We start from the raw sequence: 14,186 nt of genomic DNA, 5'->3' as shown, positions 1-14,186 counted from the left end.
ATTCAACTTATACACGTGTCAACATGTATTTAGCTAAAAATATAATGTATTTTATGTAGGAATAATTGATATAATTATATTATTAATGAGAAATTGTATATTTCTTTCTTTTTGTTTCAGATTTAACATTTATACATCTTTTCTTCGGATGTAATATCTTCCTTTGATTCCGTCTTCCTTCGATATATAAAAAAAAGATTTTTATCTATGATATCTTGAGACCAGCAATGGAATTTTCCAGAAGCTAAATTAAACAATCAGATTAATTTGACGATATGTTTTTATCGTTTATAAGAGGAAAAAAAAAAGTTATAAATTAAATATTGAGATTTACCTTAAGATCCCAAACTACCAATTGACCGTCTAAACCACTCGTGCTAAATTCGTTATCTGATACTTTGCGTACACAATTAATTGTATTTTGATGAATACTATCCAAGGCATTGTCATTCGTATCAGTTCTCGCTTGGCGATCTAACGATTGAAATTTACGCATGGCAGACAAACCGGCAGCTTCTTTTTTTTGTGTATTATCTAGTTTTGATACAAAATATAGTTGACCATGGTCGTCTATGGAATATAACATAGGCATACAACTATGTCCCTAAAAAAGCCAATTAAATTATATTTAATGTTTATTGTAATATGTAATAAAAATTATCAAATTATTATTTATTAAATGTAAAAAATATAAATAAGTACCACAGCAACAATGGAATTGGACCCCATCCATACACAACTTAAAAATGGTAAATGCTCTGTATACAATCGTATAACTGCATTTCCTTTAGTAGCATCTGCAATGCAAATCGATGAATTGTGTGCTACCCAACAAATTTTATTACCACAAGGACTAAATGCAACAGAGTGTATCCAACCTCCTAAATGATTAAAGAAAAATGATTAACAAACATAATAAAAAGATTTTTACTAATGTTGTTAATAAAAAGATATTTTTCTTTACCTCCATTAGGAGTATTTTGGAATTCAGCGAGTAATGTTCCTAAAGTATTGCTATGACCCCAAGGACCATTACCAGGTGCATCTTCCATATCACTAATGAATGCACTAAATATACGAACTTTATAATCAGTGGACCCAGCAACTAGAACTTTATTGTCTGGATGCCAATCAACTGTAGTTACGGTGGATCTCAATGGGCGTTTTATATGCTTGCACTGCCACCAATTATTTTCAGATACAAAATAACAAACAGCTATTACTCTACCTCCAGATCCAACAGCAAATTTATTTTCTATAAAAAAGAAAATGAATTTTACACTTATTCAAATATAATTTGATAATTAATTAATATTATACCTAATGGAGACCATTTTACACAAGTTGCTGCTCGATTTATTCTTAAAAGAACCCATGCTGGATTCCATTTTCCATCTCCTTCTTGTGTCCAAACATATGCATTTTTATCCGCAGAACATGTTACTATTCGATTGGTATTTGGTGCCCAATCAATACCCATGACATGCATATCATGTTCTTGCAAGTTTTGTAACAATTTCCAACCGCTCGACGTTCGTTTGTAAACTTGAATTTCATTATTATTTGGACAGATTGCCACCTCTGTAAAAACATATCAAGACTGTTCATTTATTGGCAAAGGATTTGTGTTGCATGAAATGAAAGTCAAACCTTTTCTATCTTTATTCCAAGCATGACAACTAATGGCATCAACACCTAAATTGTGAACCTCTGTCATTTTGCATTTAGTTTTGGCGTAAAATTCGATAAATATTATATCTATGAATCACCACACATAGAGACGGGTGCGGTCGCGTATTAATGTGTGGTGATCCTCCTATATTCGCCACTAGAGGGATGCACACCAAATACAATTCTCAAAATAATTCTCACTAATCATCTCTCACTATCACAATGTCTAATACATGAGCCTGTTAGAAAGAACTTCTAATGAGTTCACTAATAGACTCTAAACAAAATGCACTTTTTTTTTTTTACTCTTCCTTTCCCTTCCTTTTCTTTTTTTCTCTTTTCCTTCTCTATCATTACAGAACTATACGCAAATTACTATATTGAACATCGAGAAAACATACTTATAAAAAGTATGTCAGAAATTCGTGGACTCTGGTCAGTCTACACGAATTTCTTGAATTTATAATCAATAATATATCACACAATATTCATTATAAGTACACTAGAATAGACAATTCATCTACAAATAACGAATTATCATGACACACTTTAAAGCTATCAAGCTACGTTGTTTCAGATAGGAAGTAGTATATGTTACTTTTTTATCAAAGCGACCTCTATTAAAATTTACTAGTAAATTTGAATTTTGAATTTAATAGTGACATCATGTAAAAAATTATTAAAATACATTTACACATTTTAAAATATTGTTTTTTATATATATAATATAATGTTACTTATATTTTATTTAACAAATATATGTATATATTACGAATATAATTTATTATATTTATCAATATAATATAAATTTATCTTTTCAAAAATACACACACACATATATATATATATGTAATAATTAAATTCAATAAATTTTATTAAAATTTTTAATCAATAATTTAAACAAGGAGAACAAATAATGAAAGAAGGATAGTAAAAATTGTAACATATACATGTATCTCATTGTACAATGCTTTAGTCACAAAAGTCCCTAGTTTTAATACAAATAATTTTCTAAATTTCATACTCAGTTAAGCTAGTAATTCTCTAGATATAATGTACATATTATATATAGTTATGTTAGTAATAAATTTAAGACAAAAAGAATATCAAAAAGAATAAAAAAAAAATTCAAATATGATGTCCTACATTCACTACATTCTGAGAAAAAAAGTATATTTTTCTATAAAAGTAATATCAGTTCTTTATTATTGCTTTCTCAAATAATTGCTATAAAATATTGAAATTAGCGCCATCTTCAGAGCCATAAATGCTACAAATGAAATACATAAATAAAAAGCAAAAAATGAAAAAAAGATAAAGATAGGATAAGAATTAACTATTAACGCCATCTCTTGATTAAATACTAAAGATATACTTCTAAGAATATTCAAGAGATGGCGCAATCAATTCTTATACTATTCTTATTCTTTTTTTACTATTTATTTTCCTTGTCTATTATGTTGTCTATTCTATGTCTATTTATATTTTATTTGCGATATTCTAAAGATAGTGTTGATTTCATAATTTTTTAAATCTTAACTTTATCCTTTTTTTTATTATCTATTATTCTTGTTATTTAGCTTTTCCATAATATATTATATACATATATATCATTTGCGATACGAAAATAGAAAATTATTTTTTAAAAAACGCATAATTTCTTTTTATTTATCTTTTATTATCTTCTATTTATATTTTATTCTTTTTATTATTACATTTCCTTGTTAAATTTTTAACAATTATTTATTAAATCCTTAATTCATATTGCATACATATTTTAATTAATGTTTAAATATTTAGTGATCTAGATAGATATCTATATAAATAAGATATTATTATATCTATATAAATAAGATATCTATATAATAATAATAAGATATAAATTGAATATCTATATAAATAAAATAGACATTAAAAAGATAATTATGAATTCAATGAACTTTTAAATCATATAATGGATATTGCAATCAAGGTAAAAGTTCATATTTAATGTATCGAAAATATCCAAAAGACAAAACTAATGTTGTTTCTTAATAATGGTTCTTAATAATGGGTCATTAACTGACATATATAAAGAGTCAAGTTCCATTCCAGAAGTCATTTAAGTTATATTCGTGGATATGTACATCATGCAAATATCAAGTGCATTCGTTCTTTTCGTAAGTTTCAATTTGTACTTTTCTTTGTAGCAAATATTTTTTTAATTAATTAATTTTTTAAATTAAATTATAGAAATTCAAAAGAAGGAAGAAAGAATAAAGAGAAAATGCAAATTATAATTGTTGTTTAAAAATATTAATAATAAATTATATCCAAAGCATCAATTATTAAATGATTTGAAAAGAAATATATAATTTTAATAGTTACCATATTTCAAAGAAAATATTAATTTTCACGATTATTTTATCATCTAAAGTATAGTTATATATATATATATATATCAATAATTTCTTTAACATTTTTGCTTTAAATTTTTTCAGGTCTTTCTCACGATGGCATTGTCAGGGACATATACTCTGGCACGACCCAACGATCATGTCGGTGAGAAACATTTAAAATCGTCTCCTGTGATTAAAAACATTGCTAAAGCTATACACAAAAGAAGTATATCGAGGCTCGTGGATGACAAACTTATAGATACCACGTTTGAGATCGGATTATCCAAATTCGAGGCAATCAAAGCTATCGAACTTGCCATTTTGCGTATGTTATCCTCTCAAATCGACGCATTAACCACTCGGGTTCAAAAGAGCGACGTTCTTGATTTATTGAATTTGCCCATCATCAAATTTATCACTGAAGAAGTTTTATCGGGTTCGTTATTATCGGACAAGAACGACAAAAATATCTCACCTTCCGATTTTCAACAACAATCATTCGATGAAACTTGGTTACGTGAAAATATAGAAATCCCGGTGATTCATGAAAATACAAATGAAAAATTATCGTCAATGAAGCCATCGCTCTTTGAAAAAGAAGAAGAATCTTTGCCAGTGTCCAATGAGGAATTTCCTGTTCAAAAATTTTAAAGGTATAATATATTTTGTCTTTAGGCGATTAATCCAATCTCTGTCGAAGATATATTTTTTGGATTTCGTCATGCAAAAGTAAATCTAACTTTGTTCACGAACTTTCTCTTGATATTAAAGATAGAGAGATGTTTATTTTATCCTATTGTTTATTTAAAAAAGAGAGAGAGAGAGAGAGAGAAAAGACTTATAATTTCATATTTGAAGGATATTAAAAACTATTTATATAAATATAAATTTTTTCTTTTATTTTAATTGATATGTCTAATACTATTATAATATATATGTATTATATTATATTCAAGTATGTATCAATTATAATACCAATAAATTAATAGATAAAGAAACATATATATATATATATATATTCTATTCGGAAAATAAAATATTTTTATTCAATTTATCAAATTAATAATATTTTTTTCTATTTATATATAAATCGTATTGAACAAAACTACGATATTTATGAATAAAGAATTGTATTTTTCTAAAAAGATACAAAAAGTTAGATACAGAAAACTTCATTTAAAAACCAATAAAATAAATAATAAAAAATAATAGGACAAAGGAATAAAAAGTAAAATCGATCGATCTCAATTCTCAACAGTTTTGACTTTGTCTTGTTCTTTTAACAAATTTGGCGTTTCATTCACGTTCAACGTTGTTTCGTTTTGCATTGTGTTCAATTGGTTTGTCAATTTCTCCTGCTCGTTTTTTCCGTAATAAAGATCTTCCATAACGAATGTCATAGTCATAAGAACTGATACTCCAGCGAAAATCACCCACATAATTAATTCTAACGTAACCTAAAGATGATATATATAGAAAAATTTTAACATTTTTCCTTTGAATCTCAATAAATCGAAGAAATATATAATATATATTTATAATTAATTAGAAGATCTCAAGTTTCGAAAATTGAAGATTAAACGAAAGTGTACTTCTACAACAGCTTTCAGAACGATCTTTAAACGATCGTTAGCAGAAATCCATTGCCAGATTATGAATGGTAAAAGAATGATTAAAAGTATTGCGTCCAGAGCATGCAACACGATCAACGATAATGAATAAAAAATTGGCGACTTTTTGCTAGAGTTTTGTCTGTAAAATAATATATATATATATATTATCATCGCTGTTATCAGATTTGTTTAGTATTTATATTTATATTAATTCTACAATCAAAAATGTACATTTACAATTATTAAACGTACCTATTCTCTATATTTTCTTTCTTTTTATCTTCTTTTCTCACTTCGATTACTTCGTTGCCGTTTTTATTGTCTATTTGACATTTATTGGTTAATAGTGTAATAGATGTTTTTCTTGTACCATGCATGGTAAACATGATATTCAGGTAAATTAAGTGTAAAAAAAATTTCTTAAAAGGCAACTGTTTTTTGATAAAATGCAATCAATATGGGAAGATTTCTGATCGGTCCATCTCATTCTAAATTTGTCAAATTAGACAAATTGGACATTATAAAATTGGATGAATAAGAAAATTGCTTACCATCAGATGTTTTCATTTAATTTCTATTCTATACGGTGAAAAAATAATTCTTTAAAAGCTGGTTTTTTTTTTTTTTTTTTAAACAAAATTAAATTGTAACATTCGTTTTTTACGAAGGTATACATCATATATCATCGCGTATTCTCTTTACAAGAGAAGTATACAATATCTCTCGATATAAATCTTATGATCTCAGAAACGAATGTAGAAAATATAAAATAGAAGAAAGATAATAAGAAAGAAGGACATTTTTTTTTCATGCGTAAGATACAAAATATCTTAGTTTAATTTAACGTTTAAGATCACAAAGATAATTATTTAATTATACAAAGCGCATGCACCCTATTGTAATATATTCTACCATTATACACTAATTATAATACTATTTGGTATTTTCAAAAACGAATAAAATTCTCTGCTTGCCTTCATCGTCCACTTATCGCGCTTTCGATCACTGTACGTACTGCAGGCACTTAACCTCAACCGCCAATCCTTCTCCAATCCTCAACAACCGCTTTCTTCTTTTATGGCACAAAGTGACGCTGACTCAATCGGTTAATTATTATGATAATTAGTCGACTTCAAGGACTTGGCTGTACGTGCAAACACTTTCTCATTCGATTCCTCGTTTCCACGTATCTTCTTTCGTTTCGAACCGTTTTTTTTTATCGCGACGACCGATTTTGCAACCGACGAGAAAACGAAGCGAACGGTAAGAGTCGAGCGGCGATCAGAAAATTGGCGCCCATTTTTCGCAAGGGATTTTCACACCAGCCGGAAAACCATAAACCTGATTTTTTGCCCGATGCTTCCTTCTGGCCACCTGCTGCCTGTACACGAACAACGGTCTGAACACTTTGGCGTCTTGACCCTCCAGATCTTCCAGATCATCGTCGCCCTTAACGCCATCTTGTTTCGTCTCTGTTTCGATCGATCTCGGCTTTCTTCGAGATTGATGGATTTCCGATGGTTGCCCTCTCTCTATTGAACCGTTCATCTCGAGACGCTCCTTCGTTTTCCCGTATGCTTCGATCTGAAATTTTTTCATACGGAATTGGCACAATATGTAAATATTTATGACTTGCATTGGGGAATATTCGATTGTTCGGAATTATTTTTAAGAGGTTAATTTTTAAAGATAACAAGTATCGTTAGATTTTTATTTAACTTCCTTTTTGTCGAACTTAAAAAAAAAAAAAAAATGTTCGATCATTTAGATTTCCTTAAATTATCTTGATGATAAAATTTTCAAAAATATTTTCGCGTACCGAACGAGTAACCCTGGAACCATCCTCGACATTTTTCACAATCTCTCGTTGTATCGATTTTTCGATGTAACCATTATTCATTAATTTTTTCTTTTGCACTCCGTATGCCCGAATTCCAGGAAGATCCTCCTCGGAATTGATATTAATCTTTTCCACTTTGCCATCGAATCCATGCTGATTCTCTATGTGCAATCTCCTAGAGCGACTGTTTTTTTCGAGTATTCGTGAAAGTCTGGCCGGCACGTCTTCCAAATTTCTTAATCTCGATGGGGTAGGATCGGATTGTTTCAAGAAAGAATTCGAGTTCAATGATTTTTCTGCGCCGTTGAAACCGAAGGTTGTTATCAGACAAAGGATCTGTAAAAAAAAAAAAAGAAAAAAAATTAGAATTAACGATGCAAACAATCTTTTCATTGAATATTTAAGAAAATTATGTGTATCGTGGTTTTAAGATAATCGTTATCGAAAGAGATTGACCATTTCCTATTGCGTATTATTTGCATAATCTTATATTTTTAACGTTTCGTAATAAAGAAGTTTATAGATATAATTTTTCTTAAATATATATATTATACATTCATATCGTAGTTAAAACAATATTAACTGTTTCTTTTCGAATAATATTATTAAGAAATTGTTTAATGATAAATATAATTTATTTTAAAGAAGATTTAATTATGGGTGTAAGAGTATTAATTATAATAACTTCAAGACTAATTTTATAGAGAATTAATATTTAATTTAATAAAATTTTAATTCATATGGATTAATTTATTAAATCAATAATTTTAAAAATATTATTTTTAGGGATAATTATAATTATAACTTTTTTTAATTATACATAAAAATAATTATCATCATTAAATCGCTATTATTCCATTATTATAACAAAAAAGAAAAATATTATTCATTATTTCAATTCAATGTGCATTCCTACAAGTTATAAATTTATATTTTTATATCGCCAAGGAACATGATACATCAACATGTTATTACATGGAAAGATTCTCCCTTACCGCGAGCGTAGGCCACATAGCGCGACGTCATCAACGTCTCTCCTCCCAATATTTCGAAAAGGTTTGAGTGCAGAAAAGGTTTCCGTTGTTGGCGACACGAAGAGAGAGATTACGATTGAGAGGATCGATTGACCGAGCATCGGTTATATAGTACGTGGCGGGTTTGCAATCTCGAGGAACTCGATTAAACCGCTAGCACAACTCACCACACGGCCGCAGAAAGAGGAAGGTATAGTAATCAAAGCTTCCACTTTAGAAGTGAGTCACCTTCACGACCGATCCTCGGGGGAAAAAGGAACGCAAAGATGACCGTCTTGTTTCTTTTATCCTTCCAAACACGATGAGAAAGCTCGAACACCTTGAATACTTTTTCTCGTCTTGACCTTTCTTGCTCGACCTCTCATTCCGCGTAATATGATAGCGGTATCGTTTGTAATTTTTTTTTTTCTTTTTTTTTCTATTCGACTATAACATTCTTGTCGCATTCTTGAATGATGGTGATGCGAAGTTTCTTTTATCATCGTACAAATTTTACGATTTATTTTGATTCCTCTTTTCTTATCTTTTTATTCTTTGGCTTCTTTTATTTCGCTTAAGATTTAAGAATGTAAAAATAATTATCTGAAAAGTTCTTTTAATTCTGGAAATATATAAAAAAAATAAATGATGTAATTAATATTAGAATTTTAGATTCTTCATCATTGCTGATTATTCTATATTAATAATAAAACGTGTTAGTTAAATCTCTAAATGAAATGAAAGAATTGCGTTATAATATTAAGAGAATTTTTACAATTTTCAAAATATCATTTCTTATCTTTTTTCAATATATTTTTTTTAATTCATATTCCAGGGAAATCACCCTTTTCTTCAGTTATTTTGCAAATTTCAAAAATAAACCCTTATTTCACACCTTGAGAATTCTTTTTAAAGAAACTCCATTTATTTTATACATTAGTACGAAGAATTTCGCGAACATTCTTCACAATGCAGTCAGAAATTGTTTCATACGTGTTAAACGTTTACTCACAATCATATCCACGAGTGGAACCTCTAACTTGATTTTTCCCTTTTTTTATTTATGAAAGATGCAAGGGAAACGAATAATATTTTGTTTAATATTTCATATAATGAATACATATCATACATATAATGAAAATAATTCTTCAGAAATTTTGCATATAGTAGTAAGATTAATTAAATAAATTCAAATTTATGGGAATACATATGCATTGTTACCATAATTACTTTAAGAAGAAATATATGACTAACTATTCAATCTAACACGCATTAGCACTGCATTAATTAAAAAACTTATGAGGTTAGCTATTGAAACTTATTCGTAGAAAAATTAGTTTACGAATATTCGTTGAATGTATAATTATTGCAAACCTAATATAATTAAGTCAAAGAATTCGTGATTACGAAAATCGATTACAAGATATTTTCTTTTTCCTCTTAAATTTTCACACTATTTATAATTCGTACAAATTCTTGGAATTATGATGTTGCGTTATAATTATTGCTTATCATATTTTAAATTTCTTTGAAATAACATCAATCTTATTATTAAGAAATATATAATGTAAAATGTGTATAAGATATGATATACGCATATGTAAGCTCTTTAAGTCAAATGTCAGCATCAACTAATATTAATTTTTTTTATCTTTAATATAATTCCAATTAATTTTCGAAGCAAATAATGATGCTCATTCTATTTTTAGACAGAAATTTATGTCTTAAGATATATTTATGATATTGTTTAAGGATTGATGGATTAATGGAGGATGGATAAGGATTAAATTAAATTCCTCCTTAACGAAATAAACAATATTTAATAGCGTGTATTTCGAAAATAATCATACTGCATACATTGAATCCTTCATTTCTTGACGACCTTGTCATCATTTACTACGTTCCTAAGCTGTTCCATGACATTTCTATTAATAATTTCCATTTTTCCCCAATCTTTTTTATTTATATACTCATATTTGAGAAATAAATACAATTAATTTTTTCTTTTTTTTTTTTTTAGAATCTGTAATTATAAATCCCATACATGGAAACGAAACTTTATTATATTATCAAGCGGAATCATAATACAATCATGCGACGAAACGTGTTACACCAGAATTCCTTCTTCTTCTTTTTTTTTTTTTTTTTCTCAACAGCTTTCCAAACACAAGTTTTTCTCTTTCCGTCATTCTCACTCGTTCTCAATCCACGTCGTTAATAATCGTTGTACTGAGGTCTGTAAAAAGAGCGTCTCGGATAATAGTTATCATAGTTTCGATACGGTGTGTAACTATATCGCCGATTGCTTTCGTCATAGTATTTAGACCGCTGCTGCGTTTCCTGTCGGTATCTGAACAGAGGTCTAAATATAATATCTTCAGCTACATCCATGTCACCTGTTTCTCCTGTGTAATCCGTTCGATCGCCCTCTACAGATGGCGCGAGCATTTCCCACTGCGATACGATTAATGGCGTCAAAAACATTTCATTTGTGATTGAACTTGGATTCGAAGCTGCTTGATCCGCGTAAGGTGAAACTGGATCGTTGTTGTTTATCGGCGATGAGGCGATAATCTGAAATGGAAAATGGAAAAAAAAAAAAAATTATCCTTTCTCTCTTTAATTAAAATTATTAATTTAATTAAAATTTTTAATTATATTTAATTAAAAAAATTGCCTTAGTTATCATTCTGATACATCTCTTTTACTTCTTTCATTCAATTATTTACATACGTTTTTTTACTTTGTTTTATGGATCATAAAAAAAATCTTACCTCGGATGTTGGCGTTGAAAATTTCCAATAATTGGGAGTAATCGTTAACGAGCTTTGATCGACGTAATCCTGAGCCTTTTCCTGAATCTTTTCGCTATTATCCTTTAGGAATTGAATTTGATTGTTCAATTCGTCGCTCTTAACGTGATGAGGTAAAACGGCCACGATGGGACTTTTCACTTGGCCCTTTTCAGCGTTCGAGGGATCAATGACCGCGACAATAGGGACGGCCACTTTCATCGAGGAAGAATCTTGCGGTAACGAGATCTCACGTGTAAGCTTGTTTTTCAAGAATTCCGTTTCGCTTTTGCGTTTCTCGTTCGATGATTGGCCCGCGCTTGGCTCTGGGAAGGACGTATCTTTATTTTCTTTCGAGTCGTTTTCATTTCCCTGGAAATCGAGGAAAGCGAAATAAATATATATATATATATATCGTAAAAATTAATAGAATTAAATATTTAAATATTTAAGAAAAATAATTTTTTTTTCCAAACCGTAATAAAATTCTTAATTATTGTAAAATAGCTTTTCAAATGAATTAACGATGATGGACATTTGCAGAATTTTTATATATAAAATATAATCGAGCTAATATTTAACGTGAAAAATAATATATTTTAACAAGAATGGAAAAAAAGAAATAGAAGATTTATCTAAATATGGAATGTCTACGTTAAGTTATTATCCTTTTACCTCTGATAAGTATTGATTCTCATCGTTCTCTAAGAATGCTTGATTTTCTGGCAAAGATTCTTGAGTTTGAGTCTCTGCTTCCTTGGCCTCGGTAATATTTTTTTTTACATCTTGCAAGTTCTCGGTAGGAACGACCAGAAGATGTTCACGTTTGGAAAGTATCTTATGATAGTGTAATAAAAAAATGACGCAATATAATAAAAATTTGAAATAATACAAGTTATATATTAGAAAAATTATAAAATTATAAAATTATATAGAGAAATTAAAAAGTTGATTTGTTTAAAATTAATTAATTGTCTTGTATTAAAATCAGAATCATATCTTATGTACATAATTTATGATTATACATAATAAGATTCCAGAATATTCACGTCGCTATTTCATACTTCAATTTAAAATCTCTCGTTGAAATCTCGTGAAGGCTAAAATATTTCAAAATAATTAATTTTAAAATTCGTTAATTATTAACGTAAATATTTTGTCTACTCGTTATATTTAATCCTTCCAAAAATTTAACTTTTGGTGTAAAAATCAAAGTTAAAATTAAAATTGCAATACGTATATTCCTTGTTTACAAACCAAATTGGGATTGGTAGCCGGCATTATGAAAACGTGCTTCTTGATCACCAATCCGTTTAAGGATCCATTGCTGACCGTGTGATGCACGGCATCTTGGATAACTGGATCCTGGACAACGGCTGCTATCGTTTCATTCTTGTCGCGTGGATCGGGTGGAAGTAAATCTTCAACATCGTCAGGAGTCAAAGGTTTCCCTATTGAACCCTTTCCATGAAGAATTAACATCAAGCAAAGAGCAAATTGTAACATGATCACCTGAAAAGAATAACAAAATTAATTAAAAATAAAGGGGAAAAAATTAAATTCTATCATGACGTTTATTCATTATTTTAAAGAAATTACGAATTGGAAACATTGTAAATAATTAATTGAAATAAAGACATACTGCGCAATATTCTAATTTTTTATTCATTTGCCATAATGAAAATAATTTTTTATATTATTATTTAACATTCAATATTTTACTTTTAATTTACATAAAATAAAGTTCAATGATCTTATATAAAATTTTAATATTTTTTTCAGTTATGGAAATCTTTATTTATAAAGATATATTGCGCAATATTGCACTAGTTGTATATATAGTATGTGCAATATATCAGTGTTTATATATTTCAATTTTAATTTATTAATTTATACATAAATATGTATATATACCCCTTTATAATATTGCTTCATTCCTGTTATTACGAAATCTTCCTGGATCTTTTTCAATGTTTCTTATATTTTTTTTTTTTTCTTCTGATGAAAACTTTAACAACGTCTTTTCAACTCTGACTAACAGTAACGGTTCGTTCGTATTTTATACTAGATACCAAAGAATTATCGTTGGCCTGCTAACAGACGTGAGTATCAACCTTGCGGTACATCACTTTGGACCTTGAACCTGTCGCTTCGAATTTAATTTCTCATTTATTGTTCCTTCCTGAAAGATGCCACGAGAGATGCCATCTCTCGTTATTCGAAAACCAATTTCTTTTTCTTTCTTTTTTTTCAATACGAAATATTTGCCATGATTAAATATTATATTAAATTAGAATAATAAATAATATTACATAACGAAGAAGAAAATGTCGAATGTAAAAATTTCTCTGTACACGTATATTTTCGACACTGCACAATATTATTCACTTAACGTAATATTTTGGATCATTGGATATTATATCAACAATAATTTCACAGTTAGTAAGTTGTTAATAATATTGAGGTGTTTAGCGATCATTTTAGCAGTTACTGCTAAAACTATAAAAGAAGGAATATTATTTTCCGCTTTCTTAGTTTCTTATCACTATTTGACCAATTCGTATCGTTGTTGATGAATTCAAAAATCAATTTATAACACGATTTCAATAATTATAACCGATTTTTGAGAAGTTCCAGTGATAATAATAAAGAATATGGAATATTTTATTCGTTTCTCCATCTTGATCATCTTGTTACAAATTCTTCAGCTACATGAATGCAGCAATTTGGAAATGGAAACTTCTTCGATACCATCCTCAGATACTTCTGATTTGAATGTAAATCATAATTCTTCTTATCTCATGAAAAGTAATAACATAAATACAATGTATGGCGTTTTAAAAAATGATTCAAGTTTGATTTTAAAAAAAGAGCCATCA

The 14,186-nt window shown here is 28.4% G+C and overlaps 4 protein-coding genes across 6 annotated transcripts; 1 reads left to right on the top strand and 3 right to left on the bottom strand.

Moving 5' to 3' along the window:
- Positions 1 to 79: 79 nt before the first annotated feature.
- Positions 80 to 6,767, bottom strand: LOC122721158 (actin-related protein 2/3 complex subunit 1A-A). 2 transcript variants are annotated; one of them, XM_043948475.1, is made up of 6 exons: positions 6,637 to 6,767; positions 1,321 to 1,581; positions 965 to 1,255; positions 703 to 881; positions 335 to 604; positions 80 to 244 (listed from the first exon to the last, which is right to left on the bottom strand). In XM_043948475.1, the coding sequence occupies exons 2-6, from the start codon at positions 1,487 to 1,489 to the stop codon at positions 206 to 208; spliced, it is 948 nt and encodes a 315-aa protein (XP_043804410.1). In that variant the 5' UTR covers positions 1,490 to 1,581; positions 6,637 to 6,767; the 3' UTR covers positions 80 to 205. The 2 variants fall into 2 exon arrangements, with proteins under 2 accessions (XP_043804410.1, XP_043804409.1); XM_043948474.1 differs by lacking the exon at positions 6,637 to 6,767 and adding an exon at positions 1,651 to 2,239.
- On the top strand, positions 3,684 to 4,871 carry LOC122721160. The gene is made up of 2 exons (XM_043948477.1): positions 3,684 to 3,830; positions 4,152 to 4,871. Exons 1-2 carry the CDS (start codon positions 3,792 to 3,794, stop codon positions 4,698 to 4,700), a joined length of 588 nt encoding a protein of 195 aa, XP_043804412.1. The 5' UTR covers positions 3,684 to 3,791; the 3' UTR covers positions 4,701 to 4,871.
- A 168-nt stretch (positions 6,768 to 6,935) lies between the features above and the next one.
- LOC122721159 lies at positions 6,936 to 8,789 on the bottom strand. The gene is made up of 3 exons (XM_043948476.1): positions 8,498 to 8,789; positions 7,482 to 7,838; positions 6,936 to 7,246 (listed from the first exon to the last, which is right to left on the bottom strand). Exons 1-3 carry the CDS (start codon positions 8,513 to 8,515, stop codon positions 6,944 to 6,946), a joined length of 678 nt encoding a protein of 225 aa, XP_043804411.1. The 5' UTR covers positions 8,516 to 8,789; the 3' UTR covers positions 6,936 to 6,943.
- Positions 8,790 to 10,315: 1,526 nt separating this feature from the next.
- LOC122710333 lies at positions 10,316 to 13,341 on the bottom strand. Of its 2 annotated transcripts, XM_043928106.1 has the most exons (6): positions 13,222 to 13,341; positions 12,565 to 12,819; positions 11,983 to 12,144; positions 11,290 to 11,679; positions 10,912 to 11,089; positions 10,316 to 10,751 (listed from the first exon to the last, which is right to left on the bottom strand). In XM_043928106.1, the coding sequence occupies exons 1-6, from the start codon at positions 13,240 to 13,242 to the stop codon at positions 10,717 to 10,719; spliced, it is 1,041 nt and encodes a 346-aa protein (XP_043784041.1). In that variant the 5' UTR covers positions 13,243 to 13,341; the 3' UTR covers positions 10,316 to 10,716. The 2 variants fall into 2 exon arrangements, with proteins under 2 accessions (XP_043784041.1, XP_043784040.1); XM_043928105.1 differs by having other exon boundaries at positions 10,316 to 11,089.
- Between the last annotated feature and the right edge of the window lie 845 nt (positions 13,342 to 14,186).

Source organism: Apis laboriosa, unplaced genomic scaffold, assembly GCF_014066325.1.
Source record: "Apis laboriosa isolate Shangri-la unplaced genomic scaffold, ASM1406632v1 scaffold14551_cov152, whole genome shotgun sequence".
NCBI lineage: Eukaryota > Metazoa > Arthropoda > Insecta > Hymenoptera > Apidae > Apis > Apis laboriosa.
The sequence above is the reverse complement of the archived record's forward strand: the minus strand, read 5'-3'. Positions and strand labels throughout refer to the sequence as shown.